Source organism: Zootoca vivipara, chromosome 4, assembly GCF_965207765.1.
Source record: "Zootoca vivipara chromosome 4, rZooViv2.hap1.1, whole genome shotgun sequence".
NCBI classification, from domain to species: Eukaryota; Metazoa; Chordata; class Lepidosauria; order Squamata; family Lacertidae; genus Zootoca; species Zootoca vivipara.
Window position 1 is genome coordinate 82,295,747 of NC_142587.1, and position 12,914 is coordinate 82,308,660.

The window sequence follows — 12,914 nt, forward strand, 5'->3', positions numbered from 1 at the left end:
TTTCAGTCCGCTCTAGGGAGTCTGTTAGTCTGTTGTATCTCTCCCAATGGAGCAGACCAAATATAGCTTTTGCTGTAAACTTGCTCAGCAGAGAAGCTACCAAGCCTAGAGTGCATGCCTGGAATGGCATTAAGAGAGTGTTGAGGTATTTGCAGGACACCAAGGATTTCTGTCTCAAGTTGTCCTCAGAGGGTGAGCCTCTGCTCGCATGCTGGACGGACAGCGACTGGGCCAATTTAGAGGACAAGAAATCTGTGTCAGGTTTGGTTGTAAAATTTGGAGAATCTCAATAATTGGTTGGAGGTCTAGAAAGCAAAGTCTCATTGCACTTTCCTCTACAGAAGCTGAATTCAGTGTGTTGTCTGAGTTGTACTGGGAATTAGAGTACTACAGGTGTTTGGTCCAAGAGATCTGTGGTGATTGTTGTTTGCCCATCACTGTTTGGGAGGACCCTGTCTGAAGTTGGCAGAGTCTGGCCAGTTTAAGCCCATAACCAAACATTTGGACATTCGTTTCCGAAATGTGTGTCAAGATGTTCCATCAGGCTTGGTCAAGCTGCAATACTGTCCAAGCCAGAATAACCTTGCAGATGGGTTCACTAAACCTTTGAGCTTCCAAAGGCATGGGGAGTTCTGTGAAGGGTTGGTTTTGGGGTAAGTTGTGTATAATTACTATTCCCCCAGTAGTACAGGATGAGAGGGGGGGTGATGTGGTGTAAACCAGTGCTTATAGTGTTAACCGCTCTGCGGAAGTGTGTCCTGTGAAACTGGGGAGTGTCTATGTTCACTGTCTGTTTGTGAACTGTATTGGTTTAGTTTCTTCCACGAACGGAGAAGCACAATGCCATGTCTATGAGTTATTTGATGCTTTCTTAATAAACGCTTCTTAGACTAGAAGAAGTACGTTTTCGTGCCTTATTCCTCCTGCTGTGCAGGAATTCTGCGAAGATACTCTGCTCTACCGGGAGCCCAGAAGAAAGGGGGGCCAGCAGAGCAAGCGCAGGGAAGTCTGCTGGACGCCATTATCTCCCGGTCTCGCTAGCTATGGAGGGTTGTTATCCCCATAGCTGCTTTAGTGATGGTTTTGTCAAAAGCCAATTCACAACACAAATTGCATGTGGAAACTGTCCACCGGAAGCCCACCTGGATGAACGAGACTTGCTTTGATGCAAACCACATTCATTTAATGGAGGGCTTATGCAGGAAGAAGTATGCAGTGTACAACGATCTCCATTTGAAATACATTCCGTATAGACAAGAAACAGTGAAGTCGAGAAAAAAGAAAACAGACAGGACAAGAAGTTCTCCCTAAGGGGAGACGGAGGGAGTGTTAAGACAGTACCCAGAGGAGGGCAGCTGAATTGACAGGACCGAGAGCCTGTCTCACTAGTCAACAGTGAAAGCTGTGTAGAAAAACAGTTCCTGAATTAAAGTAGCTGAACATGGTTCAGATTATTGGATACATCTATAAGCACAATGCTTTGCAGGAGCATTTACTGTATACCAAAATCCTACTTCTCGCAACACACGGTGTTGCACGAGTAGTGAAAAATGTTTTCCTATTCAAAAGGTGCTTGGACATTCTTTTCAGGCAGCATTTTATCATTATTATTTTTATATATGAGCTCATTCAACGTGGTTTAAGAGAAGAAGAAGAAGAAGAAGAAGAAGAAGAAGAAGAAGAAGAAGAAGAAGAAGAAGAAGAAGAAGAAGAAGAAGAAGAAGAAGAAGAAGAAGAAGAAGTATATTTAAATAGGTGGGTGGGGGGAAAGAGAATATTGTTTACAATAAGAACCCAACTAATTGCCTATATGACTGTTTAGGATTTGAAATCTACTGGGTGTTTTTTTCTCATTTAAATAAGGAATAAAATGTTGCCCAAAGTCTAAAATTATCTTTACACATTTGTGCATGGTTTTTCCTTTTTTTTTTTAAGTTAGATCTATAAATCAAAATATCAAAGTTAAAGATACAATTTGTATCAACAGTAAAAGGTAACTTTCTGGTTCTACAGGGTCTTCAAGTTGCAGCTGTGCACCTGGTTTATCAGCAATAAGATGATAAACTAGAGCAGCCTTTGCAAATATGGTGCCTTGCAGATGTTTTGGACGTGGTGGCTGGGGCTGGAAGTACAAAACATCTGGAAGGAGCCAGGTTGCTGAAGGCTAAACTAGGAAAACATCACATTAGGTGATTCTGCAGGGAATCCTAGTGTGTAAGATTACGCTCACTATGTATAAGTTACTGCCTGCAAGATCTAGTACTATTCTATCTATGCAAGATTACATTTTAGAAGAGCTAGCAGAACCCACGACTTAAAAACCAGAAATCTTCCTTACTAACACTAGAAGAGACGGCTCTGTCTGCTTCTAAATCTATGTTGTTTGCGGAAAGAGCCATGCCTGCACAATACAGCAGGCCAGACTAACTAACTTTGAGAACATCTACAGTATTTTACAAAAAGGATGGACTGTTCTCAGATACAATGCTATATTATACTATAGTGCAGTTTATAAAAAAATGTTGCATATCGTCAACACAACATAAAAGCTTCTCAGGCCAGCCTTGATAAATAGCATGAAAAATACACAGTATCTTATATACAAAAAAAATTTGCATTGAGAACAATTAGTTTCATTTAAAAACAGGTATGAAAAAACACATTTTGTCCAGTATACCTGCGCATTAATTAGAGGAGCAAGAGACACGACAAAAACAAATCTCAGTTTATGACTCATGAAAGTGTGGATAAGGTAGTTGCCTAAACTGATATATTGGTAGCCTAATTCTAGACAATGTGAGTTGGATGAGCGCGACATCTTCAAAATCTGCATCTAAGGCTTTTGCCTTCCTACATAATAAATTAATCATGGCAGATTTCTCCATCAGTGATTGCTTTTGCGTGCACCAAAAATTAACAGTGATAAACAAATAATGTCACTTAAAACCAAAAACCAACAAAAAGTGCCATACTATAAAGTACTAATAATACACTGTTACCCATTTCAACGTTAAAACTGGTAACTCAAAACATTGTTTAAAAAAATAGTCAGTGCTGTAAAAGACCTTTGTTTTCTATAAATAAAATGATTATAGCAAAAAGATCACACAATAAAATAACTTAATTGCAATTTTTAAAAAGTTCATAATAAGCTTGGCTCGAAAAAAAACCATTTGCTGGGTGCATAAAATCCTCTTTAGTTTTCTGCAGCTTTTTGTTTTTAAGAAAACTTGTTTTGCACTTTGAAGGACAAAAACACCCATTAATTTAATAAACACGTAACGACATTAGAAAAAGTGCTGCATATAACACCCCCCCCCCCGGATGCACCAAAGAAACGTATTAAGAGACCACAGATATAATAATATATTAAACTGGAAAGATTCTTATCCAGTCATGAAATATCCTTTAAAAATAAAATAAAATCCAAGTGAGAATTTAAATTAAAACCTGTCATTTCCAATGCACGGGGTTGCACATAGAGATTCCATGGCACAGTTATTTCACATAAATGGATTACTATATAACCTCCTTGCTGAGAAGGAGATCACACATGCTATTGTAGCAAACCTCCCTCAGCGTTACAGCTGAAACGGAACTATTAAGACACCGCAAAGATGCATCACCATCGCCATGGCCTCAATAACCGAGCTGAGATTTCTCCACCAAAATGGCTGCAGCGAGTTGCTGAGCGTCCGTCATGTGAGGGTTCCTTTTCATGACAATTCTCACAAGATCGGGAGGGAAAATGTTGCACAGGTTGATGTAGACCTTCTCTCGGTTATCCTGGTACCGCGGCGGGTCCTGGGGGATCCCACAGTAAGGGATCCGCCAAGGCTGGTCCTGCTGCTCAGGCAAGCTTTGGAAGGCAAACTGCTCGTAACACGGCTGGCTGGGGTTGCTGGGCAAGGAGTAAGTTTGGCGGTAGCCGTACGCGTCAAGCCCGTAGCCTTGCCTGTCCCAGCTGCTGAGCCCGTCTTGGCCGGAGTACCTTTTCCGTTGCCTTAGCGGGGAATTATCGTACAAACGCGAGTCCGATATGCTGTCTACTCGGGTAGACACGAGGGCTCTCCCCAGATGTACGCCCTTGGAGCGGGGCGAGCTCTGGGGAGCTGGGTAGTCACTGGGGCAACTGGACCGAGCGCCGACGGCGGGATGCTGGAGGTGGACCGCCATGTAGGGAAGCGGAGATTTGTGGTGGTGCTTTGGTTCTTCGTGACTGTAGCTCTGCACCCTGCTCAGCGTCTCGTGGTAGCCCTGCAGGAAGGGCTGGGAGTTCAGGTGGCTGTGGGGGTGCAAATGCTGGCACTTCAAGTTCTCTTCGAGCTGGGGGTCGGGAGAGCTCACATAGGACCGGTCGCTGTAGCCCATGTAGGAATCATTGCTGCCACAGCTCGTGCTCCCTTCGCTGCTGCAGTCGGAAGCTACAGAGCTAATCCTGTAATCTGTGTCCAAAGAGAAACGCCTTTCGGGACTTCGCGGGCCAGAGATGCTTAGGTTCGAGTATGCGTTCAGCATAGAATAGTAGCTGGCATCCACAGGAGAGTCACATTTGGGATACTGCTCGTAAGGCATTGGCGTTCCGTGGTTTTTGGTTGCCATCAACACTGGAGGATACGGCCCTTGCGCTCTTTGATCCTGAGGTGAGAAATGAACTCCGGAGGGAAGGCCATTGCTCAAAGGTGCAGTACTTTGGGGTTTTGCAGCAGCAGAGTTCGGTATACTAACTAGGGAAGGTACAGACCTGGTTTCCAACTTGTTTTTGGTGGGAAGCTTTTCCTCCAAGTCTTGGTAGACCTGAGTCCTTATGCTAGGATCTGACTGCCTCTTTGGAGTGGCTCGCTTGAGATCCGAAGTGCTATCTATCTTAGTGCTGCAAGGGACGCTGTTGCTTTTCACCAGACCTCCTTCGCTAGCAGCTTTGGCAGCTGTGCTCCTGGACATGGCACGAAGCTCGTCCGCTACTGACCTCTGAGGCTGATTTCCTCTTTCTGGGTGGTAGTATTTGCATTTGTGTCCATAAGTGCATTTCTTCCCTGAAAATTTGTCGTTTCGAGATTTAAGCGAGCAAAGGGGAGGAAAAGAAAGAGATAATGAGATTTTACCCAGGCATTAAGACAAAAGGGGCTGAAAATAAAATTGTATAACACTGAATCACAGGTCAAGGATGCTTTCAGGATAGTTAAAACGTTCTGCAGTTAGGTAAGATGTGGCATCAGTAATACCAGCTGAACAGAGAACAGTGTGTGTGTGTGTGTGTGTGTGTGTTTATTCACACATGTACACAATTTCGCAGCAGCACAATAAAGCATATGCTGGTCTGTTTGCTGTTTATTATTCTGATATGTAGCCACAATATTGCAGGCTACTATTATTTTCATTTTCAAAAGGAGGAACTCATACTGTCTTGATCAGGCAGGGATTTAAATTTAGGTCTGGGGAACATTATGTGCTCATGATCACAATGGTTTTGTGAACCACAGTTCCAGAAATATGCATTCCAACTCTGGGAATGTCTTTCAGCAAAGCCAACGGGACAAGAACCTATTACTGAAAGGAAGTTGTAACAAAATTCTGCAGCAACGTTTTACAAAGACACGTTTCACACAGACCCAGACAAGCAATCAGGCCTTGCTTCTTAAAATATAATTAGTGTTTAGTTAAGGAAAAATGTTTACCATATGGACATGGTTGCTTCTTATGTTCTGGTACAATAGGTTTCTTCCTCAGAAAATTATCCAGGCTTGGGCCATGGCGGCCAAGGGGGTCATCAGGAGGCATAAATCTGTCAAGATATATACATATATAATAATTATATGAACAAGGCATTCAGTAACCCACATTCTCGGTCTTAACATCTGAAAAAAATACCACTTTCTATTTCTAAATAGGATATTAAGTATTCCCAGATTATTTCAGATGCATTCCATATTTTGTTCTGGAAAACAAAACAGCCTTGTAAACTAAACTCAATCTACCCGGGAGTAAGCCACACTGAACTCAATAGGACTTATTTCTGGGTAGACATGATCAAGACTATGTTTTAAGACTGAAACTCTAGCCTCACTGAATTAATTCAGAAAGCCAGGCTACTCTAGCTGCTGGTGTCATAGCATTACATATTCCAGTTCCAGTTTGTGGATCTCTACGCATAAGACTTTTCAAACTAAATGTCAAGGTTAGCAGTTTACTTAAAACCTAACCAGTCAGCACTATTTAGAAATCTTTAAAACTGAGGAAGCAGTACTTGAGTCGAATGTCATAGCAATCTACATTCATGAAGCCTCAGAAGTATAAAAGGTCTAATTAGTTCGAGAAATTGTTTTCCAAGACAGCCTTTGCTGCAGTCCACATTTTTTGGTCTGGAGGGCGAGGTTGGCAAAGGGTGTTCTAAGACATTGATCCTATCTTTGTTTTTAGAAGCAGCTACGAACATACAGAATCATACAACTAACCTTTACACTGCAGACCCATTGAAATTAATGGACCTAGTGTAGTTACATTCATTAATTTCAAGGGGTCTGTTCTGAACACATATTCGTTGAATACACACATGCAACTATTTGTCAAGGGGGGAAAAGGCTGCTTTGGTTCATGTACTGAAAGACCACTTGCTCATTCCACAGTAAAGAAGTGATTTGTCTTGGAATAGGTGAAGAAAGATTACATTAGAGCTGCAACTCTACATGTAGCTACAAGGATTTTCAATGGGGCAGGGGTCTCATAAATGCTCTGCATGAAAGGAGAGCAGGCTGCATTTTTATTATTGCAAAAAGCTGACCACCACCGAAGCACAAGATCCATGTGCAGAAATGTTACCAGGTGTGTATATATAAAATCCAGTATATGCTCCAAGTCCTGGAGCCAATTATTTTCCAGCAAGAGATTTTTTAAAATATATATATAAAAATCTCCTACAACTTACTTGTCATTGACAAATGAATACATCAGCAGCCGTTCATCAATGAACTTCTTCCATTCTGGCTTTTCATTTGCAAGATCCCTGTAGTTATCATTTGACACAATTATGCCATCCGACTCAAAGGCCAACTTTACTATGAACCGGTCATCATAGCACACCACCCTTCTCCCCTGAACACGGCGGGATGGGGTGAACACCAAAATTTTCTCCTTCTCTAATTTACGCAGGATTTCTTGGTCTACAAATAGTAAAGGGGGGGAAAGCAGAGCACTGAGGTCAGTACTTTATTCGGCCTACAACTGAGCTCTGTTACAAGAGAGCAGATGTTCAGAGAAGAATGACTTGACTTAAACAAAAGCACTTCTGATTCTGCTGGAAGAAGATGACTAATATTCAGCAACACATTAAAGAATATATAAGCATAAATTACATTTGCCAGGATCTAGAGTCATGCTTACACTTAGGTGCAAGGAATACTGAAGTTAATTCTAGTAACAAAGATTAAACAGGGGTTCTTGATTTCAAAGATACTTAACAGAAGGGAGAATAGAAAAAAGTTTCCCATTTAAAATATAATTAAGCACAAGCTATGTTTTTTTAAAATATATAATTAAGCACAAGCTATGTTTTTAAACCAAATGTCTATCAAAATCAGGATTTCAGCATCTTCCCTCTCCCAATGATGCAATCTTCCCAGAAAAATGCATGCTCATCTCGTGTATACTGAGTGTTAAAGGGAAGAGTCTAAAATTTATGGGCATTACAGTATGTGCATACCCTTTTCCAATGATTTATGACTCATAATCATGATTTAATGAAACTCAAATACAAGAAACAGAATAGAATCCTAGGACTAGAATATAAGGCTTTTCATTAAAACTTTGGAAGCAAACTTAAAATAAGATGTCCTAACTCTGAAAAATGTTCAAAAGGACTTGGACAAGGTTTCAATACAAGGGCCTTACATAATTAACAAGCTGCTTTTGAGAGGTTCTACAACCCTGCACAGACTCATTCATATGAATTTTTCTCTGTACAAGCAATATGTTATAACCATAAGGAGAATGAATTATTGGCCACTTTACGTTTATTTATTAGTCTTGCAGTACTTTAGCGGGGAGGCAAATCACAGGATCAGAAGCAATGTAGTGATGTTATTTCATATGGTGTCTGGATTATAACTCACTGCTCTATGGCAAAATGTATGAGGACAGCCTGACGTGTATTCCATGCAAAATATTGGGCACTCTGGAGTCCCATAGCGTTGTACTCAACTTTTACTCAGAGTAGACTCACTGAAAGAAATGGATAGTCTACTCTGAGTAAAAGTTGGTTGACTAGCAACCCTTTTCAAATCAAGCTGTTGAAGGCAGAGCAAAGTATACCTGTGATGAGAGCATCCGGTCGGGACTGTTCTTTCCTCCACGCTGGTACAAACACCGTGACATCTTTGTGGCCTCTTTCCAAAAACCAGTCCACCGCCAGTTTGATCCCCCGACAAGAGAATACTTCTTTGTTTCCATGGCTGAAATAAACACCCCCAAAATCACTGTACTCCTGAATTACAACCTTCACTTTTTCCATATGAATGTGAATGGAATATACCAAATACACTGGATTATTACGTTTGCTTAATTAATTTACAAATCCCCTTCTGCTGAAGTCCCAAGGTGATTTGCAATCATACAATAATACCAGCTAAAAATAGGTTTAAGAACTGTATAAATAACCACCCAAGGCATAGAACATCCAGATGGAAGAGCCTGATGAAACAAAATGGTATCCAGTTGCTTCTGGAAACTATAAACAGTGGCCGCATTTTGTATCTGTTAGAAGAAAGCAGGGGCAGCCACAATGCAGGTCCTGCTCCAAGATGCCATGGAGGACTCTCCTGCTGAAAGCAGTGACCTCCTGGATACTTAAAGGATAAGGTGGGTCTCTCTGTACATACTGCACAGCCAATATTAACCCATAAAAACTGGCCTTTTCATTTCAAAGTACCTGAAAAATGTGTCTCCCCCATGGAGACTATGCTACTTACACAACAGATACTAAAGCTCTGAATGTCAGCACATGAGCACAAATCACCTCGACTACCCACAAATATCTGAAAATGGGACACATTTACCTCTCACGTTAAACCAGAAACATGAAGCTTACTTCACACCAACTGGTAACAACTCAAAAAGAGAGCAAACCAAGCCACACACACACACACACACACACACGACAGTGCACATGACTTTGGGAGTTCCTCTCACACACAGCTGCACCAACTTGGAATTAAAACAGAAAGCAGGGGGTCTGGCAGTGGCCAGGAACATACATATGCTTGCAGAACAAACTATGTTTATTAGAATCCAATAAAATTCATTTTGATCTTATGTCCTCAATATTCAAATCCAAAAAGATGACACCTGAGTGTTGCACAAAGTTACATTTACCTCACAGTAAATCCACAGCTTTTGTGAACTGCAGCCAAGACCTGCAATTACCAAGGTGATGTGGTCGGTGGCAACTCTCACAGATAGGGCAGAAGTGCTGTGTAGCTGCAATCCCCCAAGGTTTTAAAAAGGATAGTTCTCTATGGTCACATATTTCAATATGGACAAAATCTGGTTTGGATACTTCCAGGCGACTATGCAAGTTTGTCCTAATAAAACCTGGGGTACAACTATATTAGAGCTATTTATAAGTGGGTTATGGGTTGCCCGATTGAAAACTTGGGAGAATATTGTTCCCTTGGGAAAAAATGTCTTGCTAGTACGAAAGAGAGCCAGTGCAGTGTAGTGGTTAGTGCTGGACTAGGACCTGTGAAACCAGGGTTCGAATCCTTGCTTAGCCATCAAGCTCATAGGGTGACCTTGGGCCAGTTGCTGCCTCTCAGCCTGACCTACCTCATAGGGCTGATGCAAGGATAAAAACAGGGAGAAGAACAAGGTGTGTCACCTTGAGCTCCTTGGAGGAAAGGTGGGGTAGAAATGTGATTAATAGTAAATAAATGCATACTAACATCTTGGTGGCCTCTTTTCCAGAATCAGCGGCAGTTTCATATCCCAACAGGATAATCCCTCATTTCCAGGGATGAAATATTTACAAGAGTCTTTCCGTGACCCGGCTGCCATCTTTCACCACCCTCAAGGAAGAGTGTGGCTTCCCCCTCAGCAACCTTGCGAACAGTGGTTCTTATGGATTTGAGCGTTTTGGAAAAACAGCAGGACGTAATACACATAATTCCTTGTTAAGACAACATTCAGTCAGTATATGGAAGACAATCTTACTTGGCTACAAGTGATCGCGCTGAAGAAGACATAAGAGCTTTGTTCCCTTACAAAGTATTTACTCAGACTTCAGTTAATTTCGTCTTTCTAGTTTAATGGCACATCAGTTTAAATTATCTCTCTTTCATATCGTCAAATCTTAGTGCTTCTTAATCCAGGAACACCCTGTTGAATTTCATATTGGTATTTTCTGACTAGCACTTTCTCCTTGATGCATAACTGTTGAAGTTACTTTCCAGTCCTCGCATACAAATTCTGAAGTTGGGAAGAGCAGCGGGACTGAGTTCCTTGATGCAGAGCCACACACCATTAGAAAAAGTCAGAAGTATATAAAAAATTATTTATCAAGACAACACCAACAATATATTCCCAAAAGCAACCATGCTTTAAGTTTGGAAATATCTTTAGTGTATACAGAACAGGGATGTTTTACTCCCTTTGCAAGTTTATTCATTTCAACCAACGTATCAGAAAAGAGAACTCAGCAAACCAATCCCTAATAACTGCTAGCAGGATATCTCAAATGTTATTCATGCTACCCTGCCTCTTCAAAAGGAAACTTCCCATTAAAATTATGGGACCAGAAAAAAGCTGGGATGTGTGCTAACTTTAAAGTACCCATCCAAAGTAGTTAGAAAGGTAAAGCTTAAAATCCTGAAAGATCTGTTCTAAAATGTAGTCTATGCTCATCCCAGTATGTGCCAATATATTTCTACTTTATATTGACCATAAAGTTCTCATTTGGGAGGAGTTCAAGCAATCAAGATCAGCTATGCAAGACTTTGGCAAACTCCAAATAATAAGGGACCAAGCTGGCTTTTTAATCATTTGAAGTGGAAGTTTTATTTTCAAGGAATCATCAGATAGTTCTATGCTGGAATACATGAAGCAATTATATCATTTCCACACCACAGAAACCTACTAATTACTCCATTCCCACCGACAAACACCAATAATTTATTATAAATAAACTTTATTCAGATCCACTATTTTTGGGATTTTCACTTTGCTGTGCATTTTCTTTCGGGTTTTATAGTTGCTTCAGGTTTTAAGGTGCTTATTTGATTTATATGGTAATTATAAAGTGTTATTCCACTTTACTCAGGATACACCCATTGGAATTAATGGACCTAACTTAGTCACGTTCATTAATTTCAATGGGTTTACTCTGAGTAAAACTTACGTCAACTACCACCCCAATTAATTATAAACCCTTCTTTAAAATGCTTCACTGTGAGTAACACCTATGGAACCAAAACCATTCCTCCAGAAAACATGGGGGATAACCCAAAACAAACCCGCACACTTTGAAAGGAATGCACTATTCCTGTAAAGTCTGCATAGCGAGTTCTGGTCCTACGTTTCCTTTAAAAAACCCACTACTAGTTCAAGCTTTCATAAAGCACATAAACTAATCTGATGGATACATTATTATGACGGTAAAACAGTGGTTCTCTAAGGACATGGGGAGCCACACTGGTGTGGCAGAAAGATTCAAGGACAATCAAATATATATGAATATTTCAGTGTAGTGTAGTATAGTATAGTACCAACATGGTTTTTTTTATTTATTTGCAGACTTTTCAAAATGAGAGCAAAAGCATCAAGCGATATTGAGGACAATCCTAGCTGTGATCCAGAATCTTCTTGCAAACAGAGTGCTGAAGAATATCTTGACTTTTCTTCTACAGTTATCCACGCCATATTGTTGTGAACAAGGATTTTCAACTCTGACAAATATGAAAGACCAGAAAAGAGAAAGGCTCCTTTGTGTTGATGAGGTGGGTTTGTTTGTCTCAAATTAGACCCAATATAAATGAGATTACCCAGCAAAAGCAAGCTCACGCCTCTCATTTACAGTAAGTTTGTATGCATACTTAAGGGACACATGTAAGAGGCTTGTTTATAATTTTATTTTTGGAATGAATCAATATTCATGGTTTTATACTTACTGGTTTTCCCGGTAGTGATGTATGGAAGTGAGAGCTGGACCATAAAGAAGGCTGATCGCAGAAGAATGGATGCTTTTGAATTATGGTGCTGGAGGAGACTCCTGAGAGTCCCATGGACTGCAAGAAGATCAAACCTATCCATTCTGAAGGAAATCAGCCCTGTGTGCTCACTGGAAGGACAGATTGTGAAGCTGAGGCTCCAATACTTTGGCCACCTCATGAGAAGAGAAGACTCCCTGGAAAAGACCCTGATGTTGGGAAAGATTGAGGGCACTAGGAGAAGGGGACGACAGAGGATGAGATGGTTGGACAGTGTTCTCGAAGCTACGAACATGAGTTTGACCAAACTGCGGGAGGCAGTGCAAGACAGGAGTGCCTGGCGTGCTCTGGTCCATGGGGTCACAGAGTCGGACACGACTAAATGACTAAACAACAACAACAACAACAACAACATACTTTCTGGATGCCCCATGATCACATTATAAAGCTGTTGTGTTCAGTGTTACCAATCAAGCACTGCAAGGAGTTGGTCCTCCCCCCCCCCATGTACTTCTTAGCAATAAGAAATCTGGTGTGGGGCAAGCAAATTGTTATTCTGAAAGCGTGGCTCAGAGAGAAAAGTTTGAGAATCACTGCTGTAAACCCTTGCTGGCTTAGAGCTGGAACTGAAGTCAAGGCTCTTGCAAAAATCACATCAGTGATGAGTCACGCTCGTTCTTTGTATCCAGCAAAATGCACAATTACTTTGAATTCATGCAA

General features: G+C 41.0%; 1 protein-coding gene across 2 annotated transcripts in view; it reads right to left on the reverse strand.

Annotated features, from left to right (window-relative positions):
* Positions 1–1,621: 1,621 nt before the first annotated feature.
* Positions 1,622–12,914, reverse strand: part of ZC3H12C (zinc finger CCCH-type containing 12C) — a 45,970-nt gene continuing 34,677 nt past the window's right edge. For both annotated transcript variants that reach the window (XM_035116643.3, XM_088668313.1), the window contains exons 3-6: positions 8,308–8,447; positions 6,926–7,160; positions 5,679–5,785; positions 1,622–5,036 (exon numbers count right to left, since the gene is read on the reverse strand). In XM_035116643.3, coding sequence (XP_034972534.3) covers positions 3,640–5,036; positions 5,679–5,785; positions 6,926–7,160; positions 8,308–8,447 — 1,879 coding nt within the window. In that variant the 3' untranslated portion in view covers positions 1,622–3,639. The remainder of the gene's footprint in view (positions 5,037–5,678; positions 5,786–6,925; positions 7,161–8,307; positions 8,448–12,914) is intronic.